The following is a 24808-nucleotide window of genomic DNA, read 5'->3' as shown; positions in this document are numbered from 1 at the left end:
TCCTAATACCGATTGTGGTACTGTGTGGATGCTGCCTGGGGATTCAATGCTTGCCACCTCTATGTTCACTTTTCACGAACTGCATCTGCCCTAAGACTCTGAACTTTGAAGCAGAACGAATGAAAGCCCTGTATGAAATAGAAGTACAAGGTATTATGGGGATAGATCCGAACTAAACAAGCTGGCGAGATATGTTAAAAGGGAGGACTGTGAAAATTTAGTTCGTAACTGAACATTATCTGCGCCATCTTGTCTCTCCCCAAGCGCCACACGCAGAAAACGCACGACGGCCATTTTAGGCACCATGACCTCATTGCCGATCGCCAGCGCATCCCTCTGGCGCTGCGAACATCCCCCCGCGCGCTGACCACCCCCGCTCTCTCATACATGGGCAATAAACCCTCTCCTTCTGCGCGACCCTGCCATGGAACCACATCCCACGCCTGACCGACACCTTCTTTCATCCCATACATGGTCATACATCCCTTTGATAACCCCCCTTCCTCTGCGCCCAATTGTCCGAACTGATCCCAGGCCATCACCTAGCCCTGCGGATGCAGTTTATTGCCCCTACTGTAAGGGAAACACCCCACATCAAAGGGATTACAGTAGATCAAGACCCCCCACCCGCTGAGACCCGACCAGTCGCACACACCCCCGGGAATTGGCGGAATGTCCAGCTGTGTGATAGCCATCTCCTACTGTGGGTGGGGTGGGGACTTCCACTGTAGATATGTGTGGGAACGAGCTTGAAGTAGGGATTCCAAGGATGTCTTTCCGTACATCAAAGTCTCAACAAGAACGTGTAACATGTAATAAAGCAATAAACCTGTGTATAAGAGGCCAGGCCTCTGAGATGTGGTTAGAGCACCTCGAGACGATACCTTGCTGTCCGATCTGATGTGTTCTGCTCCGACGGAATAAAACTTTGTTTCCTGCCTTCCAGTCTCCGGCGCCTGCCTCTTTTGTTGGTTAATCATCGAATGGTATAAGAGGCGATTACCGCCGGGCAATACTTGAAAGGTTATCGACTGAAACTGCCGCTACCATTTAACAACTTTGGGGTCCTGGGTTCAAGATGAAGTTGCACAAAGGGCCATGTCCAACAGGGGATTAAGGACTCATGTTGAAAAAGCATAGTGGCCTGATAAACTGCCAGGATTAGTGGGTGTTGGCCAACTGAGTCTGAAGACTATCCAATCCCAGAGGGAGGAGTGATAGGGATAACTGGAGTGCTGTGATCTGATCAACAACACATCTCTTGTACTTCAGGGCTTTCTGAATTGCACTTTCAAAGGTGAATGATAATTGTACGCTGAAGGTATGAAAAACAAAATTTCACTATGCTTGATAAGAACTGGAATTAACTTTAAAAGAAGGTATTCGTAGTAATGCTTATCGGCTTCAAGAAGGCAGGCTGCAGTGAACCTAACCCACATTGAAGGAAGCTGATACCATCAATGGTGGAATTCCAGATCTATAGCAAACCTGGAATTCAGGAAGTAAGGGGGACAGCAAACATAGCAATCAATAACAAATCATAACTCTGAGGCAAACTAGAGTCCAGGCAACTGGTCAGCAAACACAACCATATCGGAATCTATTTGAAAGTCGGAATTCAGGTAAACGGTTAGGAACCAGAAAGGGAAACAAAATAACGAAAGTGAGGGATGGAAAACGATCACTGAATTAAAGAGGTACTGAAGGAGTAAATACACACAGATAGCTGCCAGGCACCGTCTACAAGGAAGTGGAATGCTTATAAAGCCTTGCTGCCCCTCATGACCGGACACGCCAGCGTTTGGCTTTTACCAATAATGTTGCTCCAGCCACTGAAGACAGGTGTTTCACACACTTGCAGATTTTCTAATACCGATTCACAGAAGCAAGACCCTGTCTCTGGCTCCACATACCCGCTTATTCTTGATAGAAGGCAAGATAGATGCGTTAAAGAGTGTGATAGCCTGGACCTCTATGCAAGTCAGTTTTAGGGAGTAATGGTGATGAGTATGTGAGTGTGTCTGAGTGAGAATGCATGTGACAGAGTGTGATTCAGATATTGTGCGAAATATCATTTAAGACTGCATACACGTGAGACAGAAAGAGAACGCTTCAGAGAGAGTGGGGCTGGGTACTTATAGCTGGTATATGTTTACAAGAAGTTTGTTTTTGTCCTAAATATAAATTACAATTCACATTTTTTAAATTGATATATGATCTATTTCTTTCATAGTACAAACAAGCTTGTGGTACTCAGGCGAAACTAGTGCTTCTTCATGTTCGCTATGACAGACCAAATGTTTTGGACTAACCACTTAACTGACAGCATTTTCAAAAGAAATTAAAAACTGCCATTGCCCATTGTTTTATTAACAATATAGTCAAGAAAGATAATGAAATATTAAACATTCTTATTCCAATCAGCACCACTGTTGGTTGCACTATGAAGAACACACCTTTTTCAAGTCAACTACTCCAAAATAAATAACTCACAGTCTGGTGGCACAGGCAGTGGCAATCAGCTGCACATTATTTTAGTAACCTCAGGAAATGAGGATTATATAAAGTCATTCTCGAGGGCACAAAACCAGGGACCCACCACCACCGTACCCCAACATAAGACAAAATATGTTTTTTGCTTACTTCAAAACTATCAGGAATATGATTCATCCACTCCATGTATTGTAAATAAAGTCAATATTTTAAGTAAGAAAAGCATAAGACCATATAGGCAAACTTAGAAGTCCTTTTGCAATCAATCGATGATCCAATGTGGAGTATAAAAGTAGGCTGTTTTCCATTAACTTCTTAATATAGACTTATAGCCATACTGGCTATTAAAGGCTCGAGCTGAAGGCGAGGGACTTTACCAAGGGAGCGGAACTTTAATAGCCAGTATAGCCCAGCTACAAAGGGCTATAAGGCTATTCGAGCATTCTACCACTAGAGGGCAGAATGTTCCAACAAATAAAACAAAAGCCTCTCCGAGTTCGAGGGGTTTAAATTCCCTCGGGCCCCGAGAGGCCTTTGAACACAACATTGGAATGTTGCTTTGTGGTTGTACAGGCCCGTAAAAGCATGGAGCACTCCACTGTCCTCAACAGAGCTCCCAACATTCCAATGTTATAATATTTATTAAAACATGATCAAATTTATTTGCAGTAGCTAGCATGTTTTGTTCATAAGAACTTCTTCAAGCCTCATATATCCAGGGCAATTCGGGTTTGGTCTTAAACATCTATCAACATTACAAACTCATTGCTGGGCTGGCAGCCAAGTGTACTATTCCAATATTGAGTGTAGTCCATGCATATTGTGAATATATAAGGTTGGATGCTAAGGCCCACGCCCAGAGTGAGTACTAAACTGTTTCATTTGCACAAATGGGTGTGCATGCTAGCCACTCTGCATGCCTTTGTACATTTTAGGTCTGTTTTTCAAGGACTTTCAGGTAATGCTCTGTCTTACATATATTATAGTTCGCCCCTTCACTTCAGATACCTTACTTACTTATTTTTCACATTTGATTGTGCAGGTAGTTCCCATATTTCCTAGTCCTGATGAGCCCCTAATATTTTAGCTATAGGGTCAAAACGTTGTTGACACTTCCGAGTAGCAAACAAAAAAGGACGTTTTTACTTTTGTAATATGAATTATCTAGAGAACCTTTTGGGTTATTTGCTACTACTTAAATTAGCCTTTTGTCTCAGTTTGTTTTGACTACTTTAATTGTTTGGCTTTGGCACTGAGGACACATTGCACTGCGTGGAAGATTGCAATTGATCCCTTGTATTTGTTGTCCAATGTCTGCAAAGATACATTGTTTTATTCTCAAGTAAGGTGTTGCTGTACGAATCATTTGATGCTATTAGACTCATGGACTATTTAGTCCCTTTATTCATGAAACTATCTTAATAAATGATACCAATGAGGGCGATTGTTGTCTCAAAATTGTTACTTACCCGGGTGTCCATGGGTTTAAGGGCTTCTCTTGTAGCCTGACTAGGTCATTTGCTCGTTGGCAGAGCACCATGGTCAGCATTGACAGATATGCAGTAATAAGGCTTTAAGTTTAGGGCCTTAGGGCCTTCTGGTAGCTCTGGGGCTTTATCATATTTTATTGTCCCGCTGGTTGTTTATTTACTGTGGAAACACATGAATATTTTAGAAATGCTTATCTCTGGTCAACTCCAGCCTAATGCTTCTCATAAAACTCGAGGAAGCCTGCTGGGCCTACCGTGGCCAGGTCTACCTGACAGAACCCATGTTCTGTCTTTCAGTTAAGGTCATGGTTGGCATGAGTCACATCCCTTCCCCATGGGTTGACTCATGGGACGCACACTGCTCTAGGGCTCCACAGTGAGTGGAGCTGACTGTAAATTGTCACTTTCCTCAAAGTCCTCCAGAATGATAAACCAGTTCCAGATGCTCTACTCCCAGAGGCACTCCCAGTTACAGGCTGGGTCTCTACTGAGACTCAGTCTTTGTGATGCACTCAGTGTTGGCACCAATCTGTGCAGAAAGCTTACCTCCCCAATAGTCCCATAAAAGTGCAACATATGCATTAAAGTGTTAAAACTTGGTAATTGATCAAAGCACACTGCGCATTGATATAAATTCACTTTGTTAGCAGATAGTAGTCAGAAAGTTCATGCTCTTTGAGAACACACATACATCCTGTCATTAAGAGCAATGTCCATTGCTGAGGTCTATGGTGCTCAATAGCCATTTCTATTAAGTAAAACTCCTCTGCCGGGTCTGTTGTCTCAGTGGACTAATGCATCCACTAAAAAAAATGGACTTTAACTTCATGGCTGTAGGTGTGTGTTCCGGCAGGCCCCTTCAGCCTTTCATCCTTCAGAGGATGATAAAATGAGTACCATTGAGTTGGGTAACTGTAAACACCTGTTATTCAGCACCAAGGTGCCCCAGGGGGTAAATGTGTGCATTACGACAAACACATGTTTTGTTACATTATTTAAAGGCAAGAAGGCTCCAGCTACTGGTCTGAAGCTTACCGGTCTATAGCTCCACTGTTGGTTGCCCTTCATGCCATGACAGTCATACAATGTGACAGGGCTGCTGTGAGAAATAGCATCAAAGCAGAATTTCCTAGTATGAAGTGGTTCCCCAGGGCGCACGTCTTCTCTCCATCCAAAGGTAAAGAGCTATACAAAGGGAATAGAAAAGGAAATTACAATTTTAAGTAGGTAGTCAAATTAAACGCCTTAACCATCCAAAGATGTATCCGCAGATTTCAGGATTAAATGAAGAGCTAACCTTTTAATAATCAGGCCTCCTTTCATCTCAAAATTGATTACAATTCCTTGAAAAAGTTTAGACCACTCACAGCTAATTGAATTAAGTTTCATATTAATCAATCTATGCATAAGAAAGGTAAAAAAAGTCACAATATAAAATTAATCTGTTTTTCTATCTAAATACTCAAGCGCTACGATATTTAGTCTCAGAGGCTACTGATAACTTTAAAATGTGCCATTAACCCCCATAGTGATTCTCACACATTCACTTGGGTAATGACCTTTGTGTACCTATGTGATGCTCTGTTGAAACAGACATATCTATCACATGGGGTATGCCCAAGGAATTAACACATCTCTAATTGTACAAATTTCCACATTGAATTGGGCGCCAATATATTTGAGGCCTTGCTCACCAAGGCTAGTTCTGAGGTTGAGAATACTATGGGGCAGATTTACAAGCCCCTTGTGAGACATTTACGCCGCTGTTGCGTCACTTCTGTGACGCAGCGGCGGCGTAAACCATGCGCCATGTTGTGCCTTATTTTCAACGTGACGCATCTAGGGAGATTCGTCACGTTGTAAAGCCCTGCGCTGCATTAAACCTGCGTCAGGTTTAATGTATGCAGGGTAGGCGTTCCGTCGGAAAAAGCCTCGGAAAAGTGATGCAGTGAAATCTACAAGATTTCACTGAGTCACTTTTCCGATGCTGCTGCGTCGAAACCCTGCGCCTGTTTGAAGCAGGCGTAAGGCATGACACAGCATGTTAGGTATGGGCAGCCCTTGAGCATTGCTGGAGTTGCGTCGTGCTTGCGACACGACTCCAGCAATGTGCCGCCCTTATGCCATCAGATGCGTCATGCATCTGTTTATCCTTGCGCCACGATGCGCTGCATTGTAAATGCGGCGCATCTGTGGTGGCGCAAGGGTAAACTTGCGTGACGCATCTTTCCTGGTGCATCCCTGCTGATTTCCAGGGATGCGCCAGGAAACATAAATCTGCCCCATGTTGTATAACAGTTACCACATTTGTAAAAAAAAATAAGGAACGTTTAGCTAGCTCTCATGTTGAACATGGAATAACCCTTTAAGAATCCCTAAAAAGGTAGATGAAGTAAAAACTAAAACAAATAGTAAATCACAGACCATTTCCAGACCATTCCCACTGAACCTATATTGATGGTGAGCAACACTGCTCATTACACCACAGTTCATAGAATGTAAGCGTCATAATTCTCTCTCACAAGACATAATGGAATAATGTTATCCTTTGGGAGGAGATCTGACTACTGATCCTCCGACAAAAACTGATGACTCCTATTATGCTGTTCACTATCACTACTATTGTTCAGAAATTCAACGATCGTGGGGCATATCAGCAACGAGGCGATAGAAAATTATCGCCGCTTTTTGGCCGATAATGTTATCGCCTAATTAGACAGGTCACGCTAACACGTGAAACCTTGCAACATCGCACAAAATCTTAACGCCCAGCTTTGCATCTCTAATGAGATGCAAAGTGGGCGTTCCTGACCTAACATGACAGGAGAAATGTCGCTAAGCGACATTTCTCCTAACATCAAGCCCCACTCTATGAAGCATAGCGGCAAGAAAAGTAGCGATAACCCATGTTATCATTACTTTCCTTACGCCTGCTTCAGGACTGACTTAGCCATGATATCCTATGGAGGGTGGATATCATGGCTAAGTTTGTGAGGCCCTATCAACAAGCTAACGCCACATTTTGTGAGATTATCGCTGGGTTTCCAGCGATAATCTCACGTTAGGCAGTTAGCGCTAGGATTTTATCGCTTCTGAGATAAGCGTTGCTAATAGCACGCTATCTCAGCGATAAAAATCCACGCTAGCCGGCGATAATTATCGCCGGTTGTTGTTGATATACCCCATAATTCTTTGATGTAAGAAAAAAATGGCTAATGTTACCCAGTGGGTCTGAAAACCTATCCAGCTACCAAAATCGATGGCCTTGGCTGTGCTGTTTGTGATCACTATCCAAAATACAATATTTAATTCCCCTATGATAAATGCTAAAACAGCATTCTTGCTACGAATGTTCATGTATGAGTTTGTATAACAATAGTTTGATCAGGAACACCTTAAATAAAGGGGAACTTCTGAGGAAAAAAGAGAAAAAGAGAAGGATGATACAGTTGCTACACCTAGCAGAGAATGCCATTCTTAAAAAAGAGAACAATATTTTTTCTGCAGAGAAAAAAACAAAACAGTAACATGGGCAAATCTGCATGATTTAATCCACAAAATTATTCCTATTATAATTGGAAGTCTTTGCGAATCGCCAAAAACTTGGAAATCTACTCTGAATGTTGGGCAACATTAATTTTCTGGTTCTTTTAGAAGTCTCTTAGAATACCAGTTTAAACAGCTCTAAAGATCTTTAAACAGAGAAGGGAGCTCATTAGCTCCTCTGGGAAGGAGCTCTAAACCTAGTCTTTATGAACAATGATTGATAACTGTGCACATTTTGGCGCTCCTCTCTGCTCACTAAGGGACACATGCATCAAGCAAAGAAGTTGCGATTCCTTAATAACAATTATTAAGGATTCGCTATTAAGGAATCGCAATTCCTTATACATGTAGGTTTCGCAGAAAAAATAGCGATTCCTACACATTCCCTATTAGTGAATCGCAAATTGCAACTTGCTATTAGGGAATGCTTTCCCATTCATGCCTGTAGGCCTACAGGCCCATAGGAATGAATGGGAAAGCATTCACAATTTGCGATTACTAAATAGGTAATCGCAAATTGCTAATGCAATGCAAGGGTGCAAGGGGCTAAAAGGCCACACTGATGCACCCCCAAAAATGGTATTTGTGCACATGTGGCACACACACATGCCAAGCGCCACATGGCACTTAAAAAAATGCAATTCTGTGCATTTTTCTAAGGAATTGCAAATTACCATCAACTTGAAGTTGGAGGTAATTTGTGATTCCCTAATGCAAAGTCGCATTCTGAGAATGCTTCCTCTATTGCATTTAGGGAATCGCAAACTGCGATTCCCTAACTGCATTTGTAAAATAGGTAATCACAAACATATGGATCACCTATTTTGCGAATGCCTTTGGGATTGATGCATCCCAAAAGGCTGTTTGCCAGTCACAAAGGGGCCGATTCTGCGAATCAGCCCGTTTGCGACCAGTACACAGCTTGATGCATGTGCCCCTAAGTGAATTCCAACTAGGGGTGGGCGTAGTTTGCTGTAGCATAATTAGAGATATGACAACAAAAATCTGTTAGATTATGCAGAATCATACGAGGAGTGTAGTTACCCTGCAATTAGTGCTATTTTTTTAGTACAAGACACACCGCCGCATCCAAAATGGAACCGATAATGTGTTTTGCGCTGAGATAATAGATCTAAATGCAATGGAACATAAATTGTGCTCCTGCAGTAGAAGTTTGTGCCAAATTACTTCTATTTATGCAAACAGATATAATCACGTGATTTTGTATCAAAAACGTAGGGGCATATTATCTACAGTCCACGATAAATATTGCAAAGCGCGCTTAGCACGATTTTAATTATTTCCGGCTATCGCTGGATTTCATCGCCGTGTCAGCGGCGTATTAGCAACGCTTAGCTGACAGGAGATGTGAAATCCTGCGATAGACTGTGATAATGAACATTAGCGTGTGAAATCCTGTGATGATTTCACAGCGCTAATGTCGAGCTTGGTAATAGGGGAGTGTGGACTTAACCTTACAATCCACCTCCCATAGGCATTAATTGCAAGTCAGGTTTTATTCAGGTGATAGAATAGTGCGATGATGGGGACTTAGCGTGCCTTCTCTCATCGCTTCGCTTTTCAGGGGCAGCATTGGTAATACTGCGATGTAGGTTTTGTGGGCATTGCACTGTTTGTCCTAGGAGGGAACACCTACTTTGCATCTCATTAGCGATGTATATCGCTAAGATGCGTGGCATTAGTAATTCGGCTGCTAACATGCGCTGATGCATGTTAGCGCCGCCTTGGTAATGGGGCGATGGGATTATCGCTGCTTTAGCAGCTAAAAGTGCCGCTAAAGTGGCAGAACTGCCCTTGATAATATGCCCCGGAATGTGAAGTTATGCTGATTACACCGACATAGTTATAAATTTGCATTGGTCTAATTCCAACCAGAATTTAAACAATCCGTTTCCGTATTGATTTCCTTTCATGTGTACTTTTATTGTTGCAAATTGTGGCAATTCAGTTCTTGTATGTCATTTAAAGAAATAACCTATGGGCTTTGTCAAGGTCAATCATTAAGCTTGTCTGTACTCAGTAATGTACTGTTTACTTGTTATATTTACAATGTCAGCATGTAACATTCTTCCTTGGCACGTTTCACTCAAAAGAATTTATATGCAACAGCCTGATGTCAACAAGTAACAGTTGGACAATACATTAGTTAGTAGGGACGAACATTTTGATTGGCCTTCATAATGCCATCAAGTTATTTCCTAGGATGAAATGTGTTGGCTAAACTGTCAACATTTGGAACAACAATAGAAACAAAGAAAAGGAAATCAAGATGAGGGTCTCATTCATGAAAAGTGTTGCATTGCTGCAGTAAAACAGCAATGCAACACTTTTTAGTGCACCTTCCTTGTGACACACTCCATGTTGCAGGGATTGACGGATACATCAGGAATCTTGATGTATCTGTCTATGCAAAAATGACGCATTGCTGGAGTGAGTCTGAGAACAGATGGAAAAATCCAGCAATGTGTCCTTTCACAGTCTCACGCCTGCTGTGAGGCAGAAGTAAGGATTTGATGCAGTAGAGTCCTAGAAGTGTTGCAGTGAAATCTCATAAATTTCACTACAACACTTCTACGAGCCTTTTTTGCGGGGGAATGCCCACCATGCATACATTATACCTAATGCAGGTATAATGTAGCACAGGGCTTTACAAAGTGATGCATCTGCTTGGATGCGTCACTTTGTAAATATGGCACAACATGGCACATTTTTTACGCTGCCGCAGCATCACAAAGAACTTCTCTCATACAAAGACAATTCAGCAAGACTTTTGTATACACACATATTTATTTCTAATGTCTGCTGGGCGCCGCATTACCTATAGCTGAAAATGTGTCCGTTCAAGCGTACAAATGTCTGGCTCTACAGTACAATCTGAATAGCAAAAGTCTACCAATTCAACTTCTTCTAAAGTGTATAAATTTTAGAAAATTAATCCATGAGAGTTTCCATGGTAGTTTGCAAGTGTAGCGTAGCAACCACAATGAAAAAATCTGATATGCGTTTTTTTCACTACCCTAAAGAAATCCATGTCGGATTTACAAGCAATAAAATGTGAAGAATCAGTTTCAATACCTGCTCATGTGACCATGTCCGTTCGGAACCATCTTTCACACAAGTGTCGAGCCTCAGTTCAGTGCCAGTGGCTCCATGTTTACTGTCCACACAGAGATTTGCTGCCACATTTCGAATCTGCAGAAGAAAACATCACATGCCCTTTTAACACATAAAGAAAAAGGAGTGAGAGAGTGAGGATAACCTGTTCCATGACATTGACCCGCTCTACTTATCAGAAACAAAAATGGCACTTTTGATCACTTTGTATGTGCGCCTTCCATGCTTGGACTGGCTGCAGATTCTGGGTTTTACAGTTCCTCTGTGGGTGTCCTGCACTGGGCTTTCAATTATACACGGCTTTGGCACTGATTCAAAGGAGAGTGGGTAGAGTGAGTGCTCAGCTTCAGTTTAAGCAGTTTTTGTAAACAAAAGCATATGTTCTCCAACACACTAGGACATTTGTGAATATGATTCTTAAGGGTCTGATTTAGAGTTGGTCGGATGGGATACTCTCTCACAAACACAATGAATATCCCATCCACCATATTGTATTGGACCTTCAACAGGTGCTTTCAACAGCCAATTGTTCTTTTTACCAATCACTTAGAGAACTGAAGAAGGAATAAATATTAATGTTCCACTGTTATTGTATAGTATCGTGAGTGAGATGTTTATTGATCATGATTTGGCTCTTAAGAACAATGGGTCAGATGTACAAAGCTTGGTAACTGGGATGCTGGGTTTTTAGGAATGTGCAGGAAGAATGGCATACCCGGAAGCAGGAACAGCCCACAGACCCTCCCAACCACTGCTCGACACAGAGTTCGGCGCACCCGCTTTACTCGTTCATTGACGCACGATCATCATACTGTTTGTTCTTAACGTCAGACCTAACCAGGAGTTCAGCCATTTCTAGCACGGCCATGCCAATTGAGTAGTTTGTCTACCCGGTCCTCCTTCTAGTAGTACCGAGGAGACTCGCTTTTAAAGCACAGCCGCTAACGTTCCTGCGAACCCACAGCAAGGTCCCCTTCCACGCACCCCATGAGCCTAAACAGGCGCACCGCCCTTCTCCGCTCACCACTCCACCCCAGGCTGGACAGACCCTTTGCCGGTCGTGAGGGGCCACATTCCCGATCTTCAATCAAAGCAGCAGCCCTGAAGAGTCACAAGCCTACGCGTAGTGACGAAACACGTGTCGGCTGATTGTTGGATTCTACATGACTTTATTTTCTCATTAAATCTGCTTAAGAAACACGCTGGTGTCGACCTCAGAATATCTCACCAATAGAGACTACCGCTACTTCCTTTTTTGTATCCCCACCACGTGTGCCCAGGACTGTGCAAAGATGTACAAAGCTGTTTTTTGTCCGCAAACGACCCAATTCGCAGAAACAGGCCTTTTTCAAACGAAAAAAGGTATTTTTCAATGTACAAAGGCCCAATTTGCGATTTGGTAACCTATTACCGAATCGCAAATTGGGTTTGCGATTTGGTATTAGGAAGAAGCCTGTTTAGGGCATACCTTCCTAATACCTAATCGCAGTGATAAATGTTTGCATTTTACCACCTACTGCAAGTAGGTGGTAACCAATTTGTAAATGGGAAGTGGTTCTCAAGCAACCCTTTCCCCTTTCTGAATGTTTGTAAAAGCATTTTTTAAGCAGGGGCAGTATTTCTTTAAGGAAAACAGGTTGCATTTGTTTTTTACAGATTGCTTTATTGAAAAGCAATCACAGGCATGTTGGTCTGCTGACTCCAGCAGGCCCTAGTCTATGTGATTTTTGTGATTCCGGATAAGTCGCAAACAGGAACCTACCTCACAAGACCTACCTCATGAATATTAATAACCTAGGTTTATTTGTGACCCACTGGGAGTCACAGAAATTGTAAAGTATACTTTCGTACGTTGGTGTTTGCGATCTGCAAATAGCAAAAATTAGCTATTTTGTAATTGCAAATGATTACCTACTACATCTAGCCCAATGTCCCTGAGAGATCTAAAAGATCCCTCAGCTAGTCCAAACTGTTGGGGGCACACAGCAGGACTCAGCATCAGTTAAGAAGACTTTACTATAGTTACATGTCTCTTTTGGAGACAACATGCATGTACTCTCTTTTGATCTAAGAGCATCCTACAATTATGCTGGGAATTTTGTAATTCTTTGGCATACTTTGTACATCAATTGGGCTACCAGAACCATGTCATTATTATCAAAGATTTGTCATGGCCAATGTTATGCTTTAAGAGGTTAATGGTTGCCTTCTAAGGAAATGACAGATTTAACAGCTACTTCAAACCTAGCTGTGAATAATCCCTTTTCAGTGCCACCTCAGTACAATTAATAGTTTAGTGCTAACTAAGCAGAAGACCTGTTTCTATTGCATCGCATAGATAATAGGATTGTGCAACACCTATAAAACATTGATTTGTCTTTTCATTTGAGAAAATCCTCTTGCTGTCAGAGAATGAGAATGAAATAGATAAACAGGAGCTTTTGATGGATATATTATTTGTATGTATTTATCTGCTGGTGGAGAACCTCTCTGTTTTGATTAAAAGAAAGAGTAAGATATCAGACCCTGTGTTGATGATAGAGGTTTAAATCAAATTACCATTAAGGATCAATAAACTTTACCTTTTATAAATGACATGTTTAAACCAGTACAAGGAGCACAAATACTCCACAAACTCAATTTGCAAGGAGCTTACTATCTCCTTCATGTAGATGAAAAGTGAAGAATGGAAAATGCTATCTGCATCCCATTTGGGCATTCTGAATTTGGTTTGTGCCATGCCTCTGCCGCTTTTCAACATTTCCTGGATTAGATTTTCTCTGACTTCTGGAATTATTTTGTACTACTTTATCTGGATGTTATGGGCATTTTGATAAAGATCAAAACCATGCAATTCTAGTACTGTTAAGCCTTCAATAAAATAAATTAACTTGCCAGTCAGAAAAATATGAATTCAAGAGAGAAGAGACTGTGTTATTATTTCATGTTGAATGAACATGATTTGTCAAAGGACTCAAAAATGTATCAGCAATCCTTAAATTTTGTTTTCCCACCAAGGGAAAGAAAATAGAAGTGTCCTTGAATTTATGAAGTTGTATTCCCAATTTAATAAGGATTTTGCAAAGCTAAAAGATTACATGAGCTGTGTCTTAAATAAAGAAAACATGAAAAGGAGGGTTTTGTTGAGATTCTCAAGTGAAGAAGTATTTCTTATACTTAATAGAATATATACTCAAGCTCCAATCTTGGGCCACCTAGATACCTTTAAGAAGTTTATGATAGAGACTGCCTACTTGTGAAAGAGCAATGGGGTTGTCTTATAACAAAAGCAGAAAAGTGATGGACAAGAACACACTATTTTCTATATAACTCATATTTTGACAGAAAATTTGAGTGACTAATACGTTTTAGAAAGAGAATTACTAGCAAAGAAAAATGGCTTATTACAAATGGAGACATCAGTTGACGATACTATTGAACCAGATGAAATTTGGACTGCCCGTAGTAATTTACAGTGTCCAAAAAACCTTCAACGCAAAAGCCATTATCAAGCCACATGCAGATTTTTATCTTCACAGATCAACTTTATCATAACCTATAATACTGGTGAAAAATCTTGGCAGACGTGTTATCTCTTAATTAGCCTAATCTATTAGCAACATATTATTGTACTCATCTAATAGCTGGAATTGTTCTGTCTATCTCAGAGTCAATGAGGCTCAACTATTGGATCCTAAGGTGTTGGAGGATATTTATCTTAAAACTCCAGGTATACAATGTAACAATTTGTATTTTCGTAAAATACATTTTGTGTTCTCACCAGGGAACTACCTGTTCATGTGATGAGCATTTGTCATAATTCTACTGTTTTAGGATATAGAGGATTTAAGACAACATTATTTGTTGTTCAACATTCACATTGGTGGACTACAATATGGTCATTCGAAATTTAATGGATATGTCATCTCTTGTTCTATTGATGCTCAAAATAAAGCACTACATTTTAAAGCTTTTTGTTATTTTCACTGTTTACCAGAGAATCTTGCACCTTGGCATACAGTCTCAACTGACTTCACTACAGACCTTCCACTCTGTCAAAAATTGATTATTAATTTGGGAGGGATGACCGCTACTAAATGAAAATAATCTTGTTGAGTGAAAAAAAAAGTTCTTAGAGAATTTCTGCTAAAAGCCCTTGTAGCTATGACACAAGTAGCAAATAATTCAAGAGAGTATTATTTTAAATTCAAGTAATGCCAAAAAGTCACGAAGACAACACTGTAAAATTCCCATACCACATAGAAAAATATAGAAAAACATTAATGAGCAAAAAGACATCAGAATTGAAAAGGGGGAATGGAGATATGAATATTTATAGGTTTAAGGCAAAATTCACCGCAGCTTTTATGAACGCAAAATAGGATATTAATCGGGCACTTACTTACTTTTTTTGGAAGTCAAAACTTTCAGGGGGCAAGGCTGGAAACTGTATAGTGCTTCAAGGGGGATTTATCATAACTTTTACTGCAAGGACCTCTTGAACCTGTTTTTATCACAGCAAAAATCCTGGAGCGAGTCAAACCTAAATTCTTTACCTGTCTAGGGCAAAAACCTCCTGGGCAAGTCCCAGCACTTTCCCACAGTCCTTTCCCCTGTCCTCTGGAGGTGAAATCAATGGTCACCTTTTCTAGTAAACAAATCTGAGAGATACCTCTCAGAACCAAGGGGGCTGGATCTTCTTAAAGACAAAAAGCAACGCCCCTCACAGCAAATGAGAATATATTAGTAATAGAATAAGACTATTGTGTCAGGTATGCAAAAGACTAACAAATATAACATATAGAAAAACATATACAATGTATTCTTATCAATAAAAATGTATAACAATTTAAGTATATATACACATAAATATCCAGAAGATTAAAAACTAATCTGGATACAACTTATAGATTTAGTGACCCATTCTAACTTCTCACTATTTATCAACTGAATGAGTCACAGTTCCTTATTCCAAACACATAATGTGAGGAGAGAAGTCAGTATTTGTTAATGCGTTTCAGTAGTGTATTTTGTTTTTAACCACCTTATGCAGAACAATTGTTTGGAAATTGCCCAAAAATAGATCCTCATCCATTTAATCACATATAAGCAAGCTAAACACTTACCTTTTTATTTAAAGCTTCCAACATTCTGACAACACCTTGCATATTTTTCCATGTGTGTTTTGTTTGTTAGTCTGATTATATTATGAATATAGTCTGATTTGATGTGAAGGGAGTTTAACTTTTTGTCTCTAAGTCCAACATTTCTCCAGCGACTGGGAAAGTTCCTTGAGGTCAATCCTGCAGCCTTTGGGCTCTTCGGGGTGAGCTTCATGCACCCAGTCTCTCTCCAGCCAGGGCTCCTGAAGAGTCCAGTGATCTGAAATCAGTAGTTGTTCTGCTCTTTGTGAAGCAGACAAACAGGAGGCCAACCACGTGACCGTTGGAGAGCAGTTCCAGTCCTTGGGTACCACTATGCATCTTCGAGTCCCTGAATGAGTCGACTTCTTCCAGAAGGAGTCGTGAGTCTTCTGTGTTCCAGTAGGCCCTTTTAATTCAGATGGGGTTTTCCTGAGTCCAAGAATGCTCTGAGGAGGTGCCAGATTTAGCCTGTGTACTAGCCAGTCAATAGGGATATTTTGACACTCAATCCCAAAGATTTTATCACGCCCCCCACCTATTTCTGTAGCACTTACTCTTTACCTTAATGTAAACTTGCCTTTTTCGATGTAGCAGAACCCTTATTCCACCATAACTGCCTGTTTTATCTTGTTAGTTACTCCATAGATAGCGAAATCCTGCATCGGGTATGCATTGCGCAGCGGTTCTGACATAGAGTCTTGAGAGGTGATGCGTTGTGCTGCATTGCTTCTGCTGGGATCAAAGATGGCCTGGCAAAGCACCTTCAGGTAGACTTCCAAGGGGCCAGGACTGAGGTGGCACCACTTGTGGGACAAGACTCACAGCAGAATGAGTCCAAAAGCTGGGTTCAGGATGGTTGGATCCTTGTCTGTCCCTGAGGCTTCCAATCAGAAGGCCAACCAAATGGCACTTGGAGTCACTCTGGTGGTCCTGGGTTCAAGATGCAGTTTCAGTCCTTAACTCAAGCAGCAGGACATCAGGGCAGTAGAGTACCAGTCCTTTTGGCAGAGCAGCACAACAGTCCTTCTGAGTCTTCCACAGGTCCAGAAGTGCACTCAAGAGTTAGCTTTGAGGGTCCAATGTTTATATTTGCCCACTTAGAAGTGGTAGAAGGTTCTAGAGGTTTCCACCGCCTTGAAGTGTCAGATTGTCTGGGGTAACAATAGGCAGTGTCAAACACTTTGTGAGTGAGCTCAGACAGAGCCTTTTTGATGTGCAAATGTGAGAGGTTACAGCTCCTCCCTCTTATCATGTCAGAGATTGCCTATTATGCCAACACCTATGCTCCTATGTCCCACTGTCTGGGAGCAATACACAAAGACCAAAGGCCAGCTATACCTAGTCATGTGACCCACTAAACATGCTGCAGGCACCAAATGGTTCAGGCAAGAAAATTCCAACTTTCTAAAGGTGGCATTTTTAGAATTGTGACTTAAAATCTGATGTTACCATTAAAGAGGGCTTTAAATTACAATTGTTTACACATCAAACTCTGTATTCCTACCTGCTCCCAATTGAACATTATCACTTAATAAATGTAATAGGTTAACCCAATGTTATCCTACAGGAGAGGTAGGCCTCGCATTAGTGAAAAACAAATATAGGAATTTTCCACTACCAGGACATTTAAAACTTAAACGTACATGTCCAACATTTTAAATACACTGCACCCTGCCCTCAAGGCTATTTACGACCTACCATAGGGGTGACTAATAGGCTGTAATAAAAATGGGGGTTTGGGTCTGGCCTGCCAAGAGGTTTAAATTGACAGGTAATAATGGCAGTTTAAAACTGCACACAGAGGCTGCAATGGCAGACCTTAGAGATGTTTAAAAGGCTACTTAAGTGGGTGGCACAATTTTTGCTGCAGGCCAACTAGAGGTATTTAATTTACAGGCCCCTGGTACATGTAGTACCACTTTACCAGGGACTTCCAAGTAAATTAAATGTGCCAATTGGGAGTAAACCAAATTTGCCTTGTTTAAAGGAGAGAGCACACGCACTTTAGCACTGATTAGCAGTGATAAAGTGTGCAAAGTCCTAAAAGCCTACATAAACAGGTTAAAAAAACAGGAGGGTGAAGACACAAAGTTTGGGGATGACACTGCAGAAATGTCCAAGTCCAACAATTAGACATCCCGCCTTGTGGGCTTACAAGGCAAACTTTAAGGATGGCATTCTAATATATATAAAATATGTGTTCCTACATGGCAAAAGTACTTTTCATTACTATGGGTTTATGCAGATCCTTTAAACTGTAGTCCAGCAAGAGGAGTGTGATGCTACTGGCAGCCATATATTTTTGTCATATAGGGGGTGAGGGTAATACACACATGACACTTAAATCCCTTGCCACTAATGCATTTTCTGTGCTTTCTACTGTGGCTTTACAGGAGGAACGTTAAGTGGAGAAATCAGGAGAAACCTGATTTACCAATTCCATTTAGGGCCAGAACGCATTCACTGTTGTAATTAAGAGTAGTGTTACATGACACATAGTCCTAGTGCCACTGAAAGTAGGGTAAAGAAATCTGGGGTTACCATGCAGAAAAGACACATTTGCAAAACGCCTTCAGAATGTTTTCAGGCTGTAATGATTACAGCGGGTTCTTTCTCAAAGATGGCTTTCTTTTTGACTTTCCAACTTTACCTATAGTTGAATGGCCAAATGATTTCAGACAGACATTTCAGTCGTTATAGCTTACTACATACAATGTTTTTTGAAAGTGGACCTCAATATCGTTTTGAGACCTCTTTATACCCCCTAGAAATTCTGAAAGCTCTTTATTCTGGTAAGCACCCTCCTTCTTGTGGGCAAACAGAGGGAACTTATCTAAGTCTTGAACTTTGTCTCTGATGTTACTGTTGGACCTTGCCCTTTTTGCATGGTTGTTCACAAATGTTTTGCCTTCCTCCTGTTTTTTTCTGACCTGTTTTGTTGGCTTTAAGGCTCTGAGCACTTTACCACTGCTAACCACTGCTAACCAGTGCTAAAGTGAGTGTGCTCTCTCCTTTAAACATGGTATGATTGGTCTACACCAGTTTGGCCATTTTAGTTTACATGTAAGTCCCTTGTACAGTGGTATCCCATATACCCAGGGCATGTAAATTAAATGCTACTAGTGGGCCTTTAGTGCTGTTTGCACCAAACCTGTCTCAAGCCTCTGCTTCTGCAGGGCCTGCATGTGCAGTTTACTGCCAGAGTGACTTGGCGTTTAAAGTTACTTGCCAAGCCTGAAACTCCTATTTTACTACATATAGGTCACCCCTAAGGTAGACCCTAGGTAGCCCTATGGGCAGGGTGCTGTGTAGGTAAAAGGTAGGATATGTGCCTTCATTGTGTGGCATGACCTGGTAGTGACACACATCCTATTTGGTTTTTCACTGTTGTGAGTGCTGCTCCTCTCATCGGTTTGCATTGGGAATTCCCTGGTAGGTGTTCAGAGGTCATTTCTGATCAGAAAGGAGTAGCTTTGCCATGATTTGTATGTTTCGAATAGTGGTGATAAGTTCTGCTTATTGGTGAAGGTGGGTTTTTCATTACTATTTTAGAAATGACACTTTTAGAAAGTGGACATTTCTGTGTGCTTACGACTCTTTGTACTGTGCAGCTTGATTTCCAATCAACACCTGGTTTAGACTGACAGGGGTCTGTTTTGTGCATGTACTCTAGACAGTCACACAACGGGAGTTTAGGTGTGACCTGCATATGCTGATGGCCCATTGCCCGGCTGATGGACCTTCCTGAGCTACAGTGGTGGGAGGAGTTGTCACTGACACCTGAAAAGGGCTGTGCCTGTCCTCTCACATTGATGTCTCCATCCTCCCGTAGTGTGTCTGTAGCCAGGGCTGGGGATTGAATGGAGGTGTGCATTTCTAAAGTTTGTTTGACGTTTCCTCCACATCAATGACATTTTGAGTATGTGCTGGGGCTCTGACCCCATGTTTTTAGACACTTCATGGGACTTATAACTAGACACTGCTGGCTCTACATTCTGCACATTCACAAGAGGAACTGCTGTGCTGCCAGGAGGAACCACTATCAGCACTGCCTGCTTTGTTGCTGACCTGCTGCCCATTGGGCTGTTGGAGGGACTGCCACACTGTTCATGATCCATCTAGATATGCTGGCCTGCCGCCTGCAACCTGCTCTTGTGGCCCCAAAGTGTAACCAAGGAGCCCAGTGTGTAGTGAGTGCTGTTCCCTGCTCCTTGCTTTAAAAACCAGCAAAAAACCTCAAGGTGGCCGAGGGACTCGTTAGTTCAGCTGACCTCCACATTTCCAAGTTGCGTATGTTGAGCAGTTTACATACTCCCAGTGTGGGGTTCGCCTTCCCCTGAAGGACATCCTAAAAAGTGGTTCCCGTGCCTCTCCTTGTTGCCAACGCCCATGGGGAAGGCTTGCTGAGGGAGGTAGCGCTGATCAGTTTTTTGTCAGCCAATTTCCGCCATGTAGGCAGTGCGGGCCGGAACCATAAGACAACTTTCTCCCAGCTTGTTACCGAGACAATGAGAGGGTGCCGCTAACATCTGAGCCAGACTGCTCCACCCCCAGTAAACGGTGAGCTGTTGGGACGCCACAGGCCACGATCCGGAGACCTGCGGACATGTGTGCAGGATGATGCGGAGGGTCGTGAGGACCACCTCCACTACCCAGGTACTATCGACGGGCTGACCAAGAGTCCTCCGCTACCCTGTGTATCTTTATGGGTGACCCAGCTCCTGGGGCACATGACTGACGGAGGTCTGAGAGGCCCTTGGACCTGCTGCAATCTCAGGCTGCTTTGTGTTGGGAACAGCTGCCTTGGTAAATACGTCAGGTATTTCATCTGCTTCCTAGACGCTAGCAGGCCCAGATTGTGTAGCGGCCTGCTCTCACCCCGTGGCATCATTTGGCTCATTCCTGGTGTGCTTTCATTGTGATTGCACCCGAGCAGTCCTAGTATTTCCACACTGCACTCCTCACAGTCAAAACCCCAGCGAGACCCCACTTGACTGCAACTGATACTTGGCCTGTTTTTCATGCAGGGGACCCAGTGAGGTCTTCACGCTGAGTTCTGAAGTGCAGGCGCCTCCCCCTGATGAGGCCCTTGCCTTTCTGCTGCAGTTGCGGGGTGGAGACCTTGATAGAGGCCTCCGCTTTTGGCAGATGCAAAGCCCTTACTGGGAATCACTGTAATTAATGTAATAGGTGCCCTGGTGTCCCTGTCCCCTATGTTCTGGCGTTCCTTAACGTGCAAAATATGAATGGATAGCAAAGGGGCTCCAACGTACATATTTATGGTGATAGTGAGAGATTAATGTATGTATTTCATGATCTGTTGCATCACCTGCCCTGAACGTATTGATATATGTATGTTATGCCTGCCCAGTATGCACAATAATGCTGTTTCATGATGTATTGCAACAGACGTTCTTTGATTGCATACATTGTGATGTTTTGACAATTGCCTAGTTGGCAAAGTGATTACTGATTTCTGGTGTTTTAGTCTATGGTTTGTATATAATATATTTTTATATACCATTTTGTGGAGTGTCTTTTGTGGTGTATTTATTGTGTCACTGGTGAATGTGTGTGTGTGTTGCGCAAACGTTTAACACATTGCCTCTTGAATAAGCCTGACTGCTCGCCAAGCTACCAAAAGAGTGCGCAGGGCTTATCTTGGGTGTGTAACTCTCTTACCCTGACTACAGTGGTTTCTGCCTGGCTTATGTGCAAACCCAAGGCAACCAGAAACCCCATTTCTAAGAATTACTGCAATGCCTCCCAAAATGATAGCACAATTATCTTGCAACATTCCGACACACAGTGTCATTAAAGTTTTACCATTATTCTGCTTGCACTGTTAATATCCAAGAATTTTCCCTTCTCCGCATCACTTTGATTTTGTGGGCCCAGCTGCTACTGGCTATATAATTCATTTACAAAAACAACAATTAACTAGTGATAAACAATGTCACTTTAACCTCAAAATGAAAGAACATGGTGAGAAGTCTCAATCAACCACCTTTTCTTTTGCTCCTAGAACCAAGGGCTGAAAGTCTTGATGTTTTCTCTCTAGTCATACCTTATCAATAAGGCTTAACCATTATATTTTGGTCCATTTATGATTATTCATCAGATTAATCCGGTAACTTTTTCTTGAAATTGCCTTCCAATCAGAGACCTCATTCTGTGTTTCATACGTAATAACTGATGCTTTATGTTACTGATCCAGAGCCTAGTTTACCATGCAAACCACCTCCTACTATGCTGCAATGTCAGCCTGAATATGAATTTCAAGAAATGTTTGATGCACTGGAAAGTTTATCCATCCAGTAAATGGTCTTGCAAAGATGCTTTGTTTTCTATGACTCTGTGTTTGTTTACTGTTTTTGCAGGAGCCTGAGGATTAGTCAGGAATGGAATTCAAGCCTAAACACCCAATTTACAGATTTCATCCAATGGGAAATCCTGATGGCTCTTCAAAGGTCAATGGACCTTTGCCATCGTGATAAAATGGAGAAAGAACCAAGACATAAACTAAGCATATATCATCAGTGATCAGATTATAAATGTTTAGTCAATGATGAGAGGTAGATGACGTTTCAACACCTTTATTTATCTTAAAGGATTAGTATTGCTTTGTCATCTTTGCTCAGATTAGTCAATTTACAGATATATCAATAAAAGATTGATTAGTGACAGCACAAATCAATCCAAAGTGTTCTATAAAGGAAAATTGTCACTAACTTAGCAAAGGCAAACTAACCTACCCTAAATAGAACAAATGAAGATGTTTTTTTCGGAAAAGGGAAAGATACAGAATATAAAATGAATCACCTATAAGATTCAGAATAATAAATGAACTACCCATAAAGAGTAATTCTGGAAATTCCCTACAGCTGCAATGGCAACCATCAATATTAGAATGATCGCTGCATTAGCATTGATCAGAAAAGGTCTTTAGATAAATAAAGAATAAAGTCACCTTTAGCAGTAGCTGTCGGCAGCAAAAGGAAAGAACCAACTCTCCAGAAGAAGAGTCGTAAGGCATGGGAAAAGGATCAGGCTCAATGTCTTTTGTTAACTAGCTAGGAACGCTCATTAATATAAAATCACACAATAATGTATTGAATTTATTAGATGTTAGCTCCTCTCATACAATAGAAACCGCTCCTCCAATTAGTGTCGTCAACTTCTGATGCTTCTTCTCCTGATTCACTCTGTAAACATTCAGCCGTTACAGTGCAAAATATTGTTTCAGGACTTTGTTACATGGAGGAAAGTTCTCATGAGAACCTTCTTACCTTAGCTAAAAGATGCTCTCTATGCCCATTGTGAATACAAAGCCAGTCGGATATGATGAGCGTAAACAAGCAATAATATTGTGTGAAGCATTCATAAAATATATCTAATTCATTATTTATTCAAGCAGTTACAGCAAAGCTCATAGTATTAGGTAGGTGATCTAATGTAGGTGTGCTTAAAGTCAGCACATTCTTAAGCAAGTTGCTGGTACTAGGTAAAATGTTCTATATAACCTTCTATTAAGCTATGAGAAGGAGTCAAAAGAAAAAGGCTTTTAGACTTAACTAAAGAGGCACATTTCAGAATGATGTCTAGTACAAAATGTCTATACATAATTTCATATAAACTTTAATAAACACCCTTTCCTCTAAATATATGAGTGATTAATATATTATTTGCATCATTAATAATGATTATTTCACGTTTATGCAGCAATCACTTTGTTCTATGTGTCATTTTCTATGTGAAACATTTCTGCAGCAGTTTAAACACATTCTAAAGTGCAAATCTAACATGGTGTAAACGTCGAATTTCCATTTGAGAAGTAATTTCCTTCACTTTTCATAGTAGGATTCAGATTTCCTGGGGCTTCAATAGAATGATGTTTTATTACACCTGGGAATCAACTTCACTTAACCCCTTCGATGCTTGTGACGGAGCGGTTCCGTCATGCACCACGGTTGCGCTGTGCGCATGACGGAACCGCTCCGTCACGGCCCCGCCCGCGCACGGAACCTTCAGCACGGCGCGGAAATCCGCGCCGCGCTGAAGGGGTTAAGGTGCTGGCTGCATGGCTATTTGTTTAGCCATGCATCTACTGCAAGGAGGACAGCACATCTTTGGTTCATATGCTTGACACATGGTAAAGAGATTGCTCCCACTCACCTCAGCCAGCACTGGTGCCACAGCAGTCTCAAGATTTTGAGTACAGAGCTGAGTACCACAATAAATAATCAGTTGGCGGAGAGCATAACAAAGGTGGAAGGAAAGGATGTTAAAATAAGGTTCAAATGACACTTTGCCATGTTTAAGGAAAGCGTGTAAGGCGTCTGTGGGTACAGAGGCATATGTCAGAATACACCAATGACAGAGAAAAATCTAATTGAATATGTTTCAGTATGGTTCAGTAAGTCTATCTAACGTTAATGACTAGAGGTGGCTTAGCTGTGTCACACGGCCATCAGTGAGAGGGTTAGTTCTGCAAAATGGTGAGGCGTGGGACTGGAGCTGACAGGAAATATGCTGCAATAGGGCAACCTGCATGATAAATGCTGACAAATCATCCTAAGAGTGACTGCAGCCAAGACAATACACTCACACCTGACTGCCCAACTATCTCACCCAGAAGCATGATTAGGCTACTTACAGCCTTCTTCCTACGTACACTGTGATAAGACATCTTTCAGTCTTTCAAGACCACTGAATTTGAATATGAAATACCATAATTTATAGCAAAGGGCTTCTCCGATAAAGCTGTGTCACCACTACTTGTTAACATGTCTCTCATGCACGATTCCATCAAGGATGCCCTTTAGATTAATACTCTCCCTCCTGAAGAAGCAAATCGTGGACCAGATGATTTAGCGTAATGTCAGATCGCCCATCTGACATTGCCAGTGAAGTTCACAAAGAAGCAAATGATGACCATCTACCTGATAACATTGAATAAAATACTCTCCATATTTTAGAACACAATGGAGTACACCGACA

At 41.6% G+C, this 24808-nt stretch overlaps 1 protein-coding gene across 1 annotated transcript in view; it reads right to left on the bottom strand.

Moving 5' to 3' along the window:
- Nucleotides 1–24808, bottom strand: part of GALNTL6 (polypeptide N-acetylgalactosaminyltransferase like 6) — a 2683170-nt gene that overhangs the window by 27376 nt on the left and 2630986 nt on the right. The window contains exons 12-13 of the mRNA XM_085641833.1: nucleotides 10626–10742; nucleotides 5019–5168 (exon numbers count right to left, since the gene is read on the bottom strand). Coding sequence (XP_085497959.1) covers nucleotides 5019–5168; nucleotides 10626–10742 — 267 coding nt within the window. The remainder of the gene's footprint in view (nucleotides 1–5018; nucleotides 5169–10625; nucleotides 10743–24808) is intronic.

The sequence above is a fragment of the Triturus cristatus genome, chromosome 2_2 (assembly GCF_964204655.1).
Source record: "Triturus cristatus chromosome 2_2, aTriCri1.1, whole genome shotgun sequence".
Classification (NCBI taxonomy): domain Eukaryota; kingdom Metazoa; phylum Chordata; class Amphibia; order Caudata; family Salamandridae; genus Triturus; species Triturus cristatus.
This window is presented reverse-complemented; position numbering and strand designations above follow the sequence as displayed.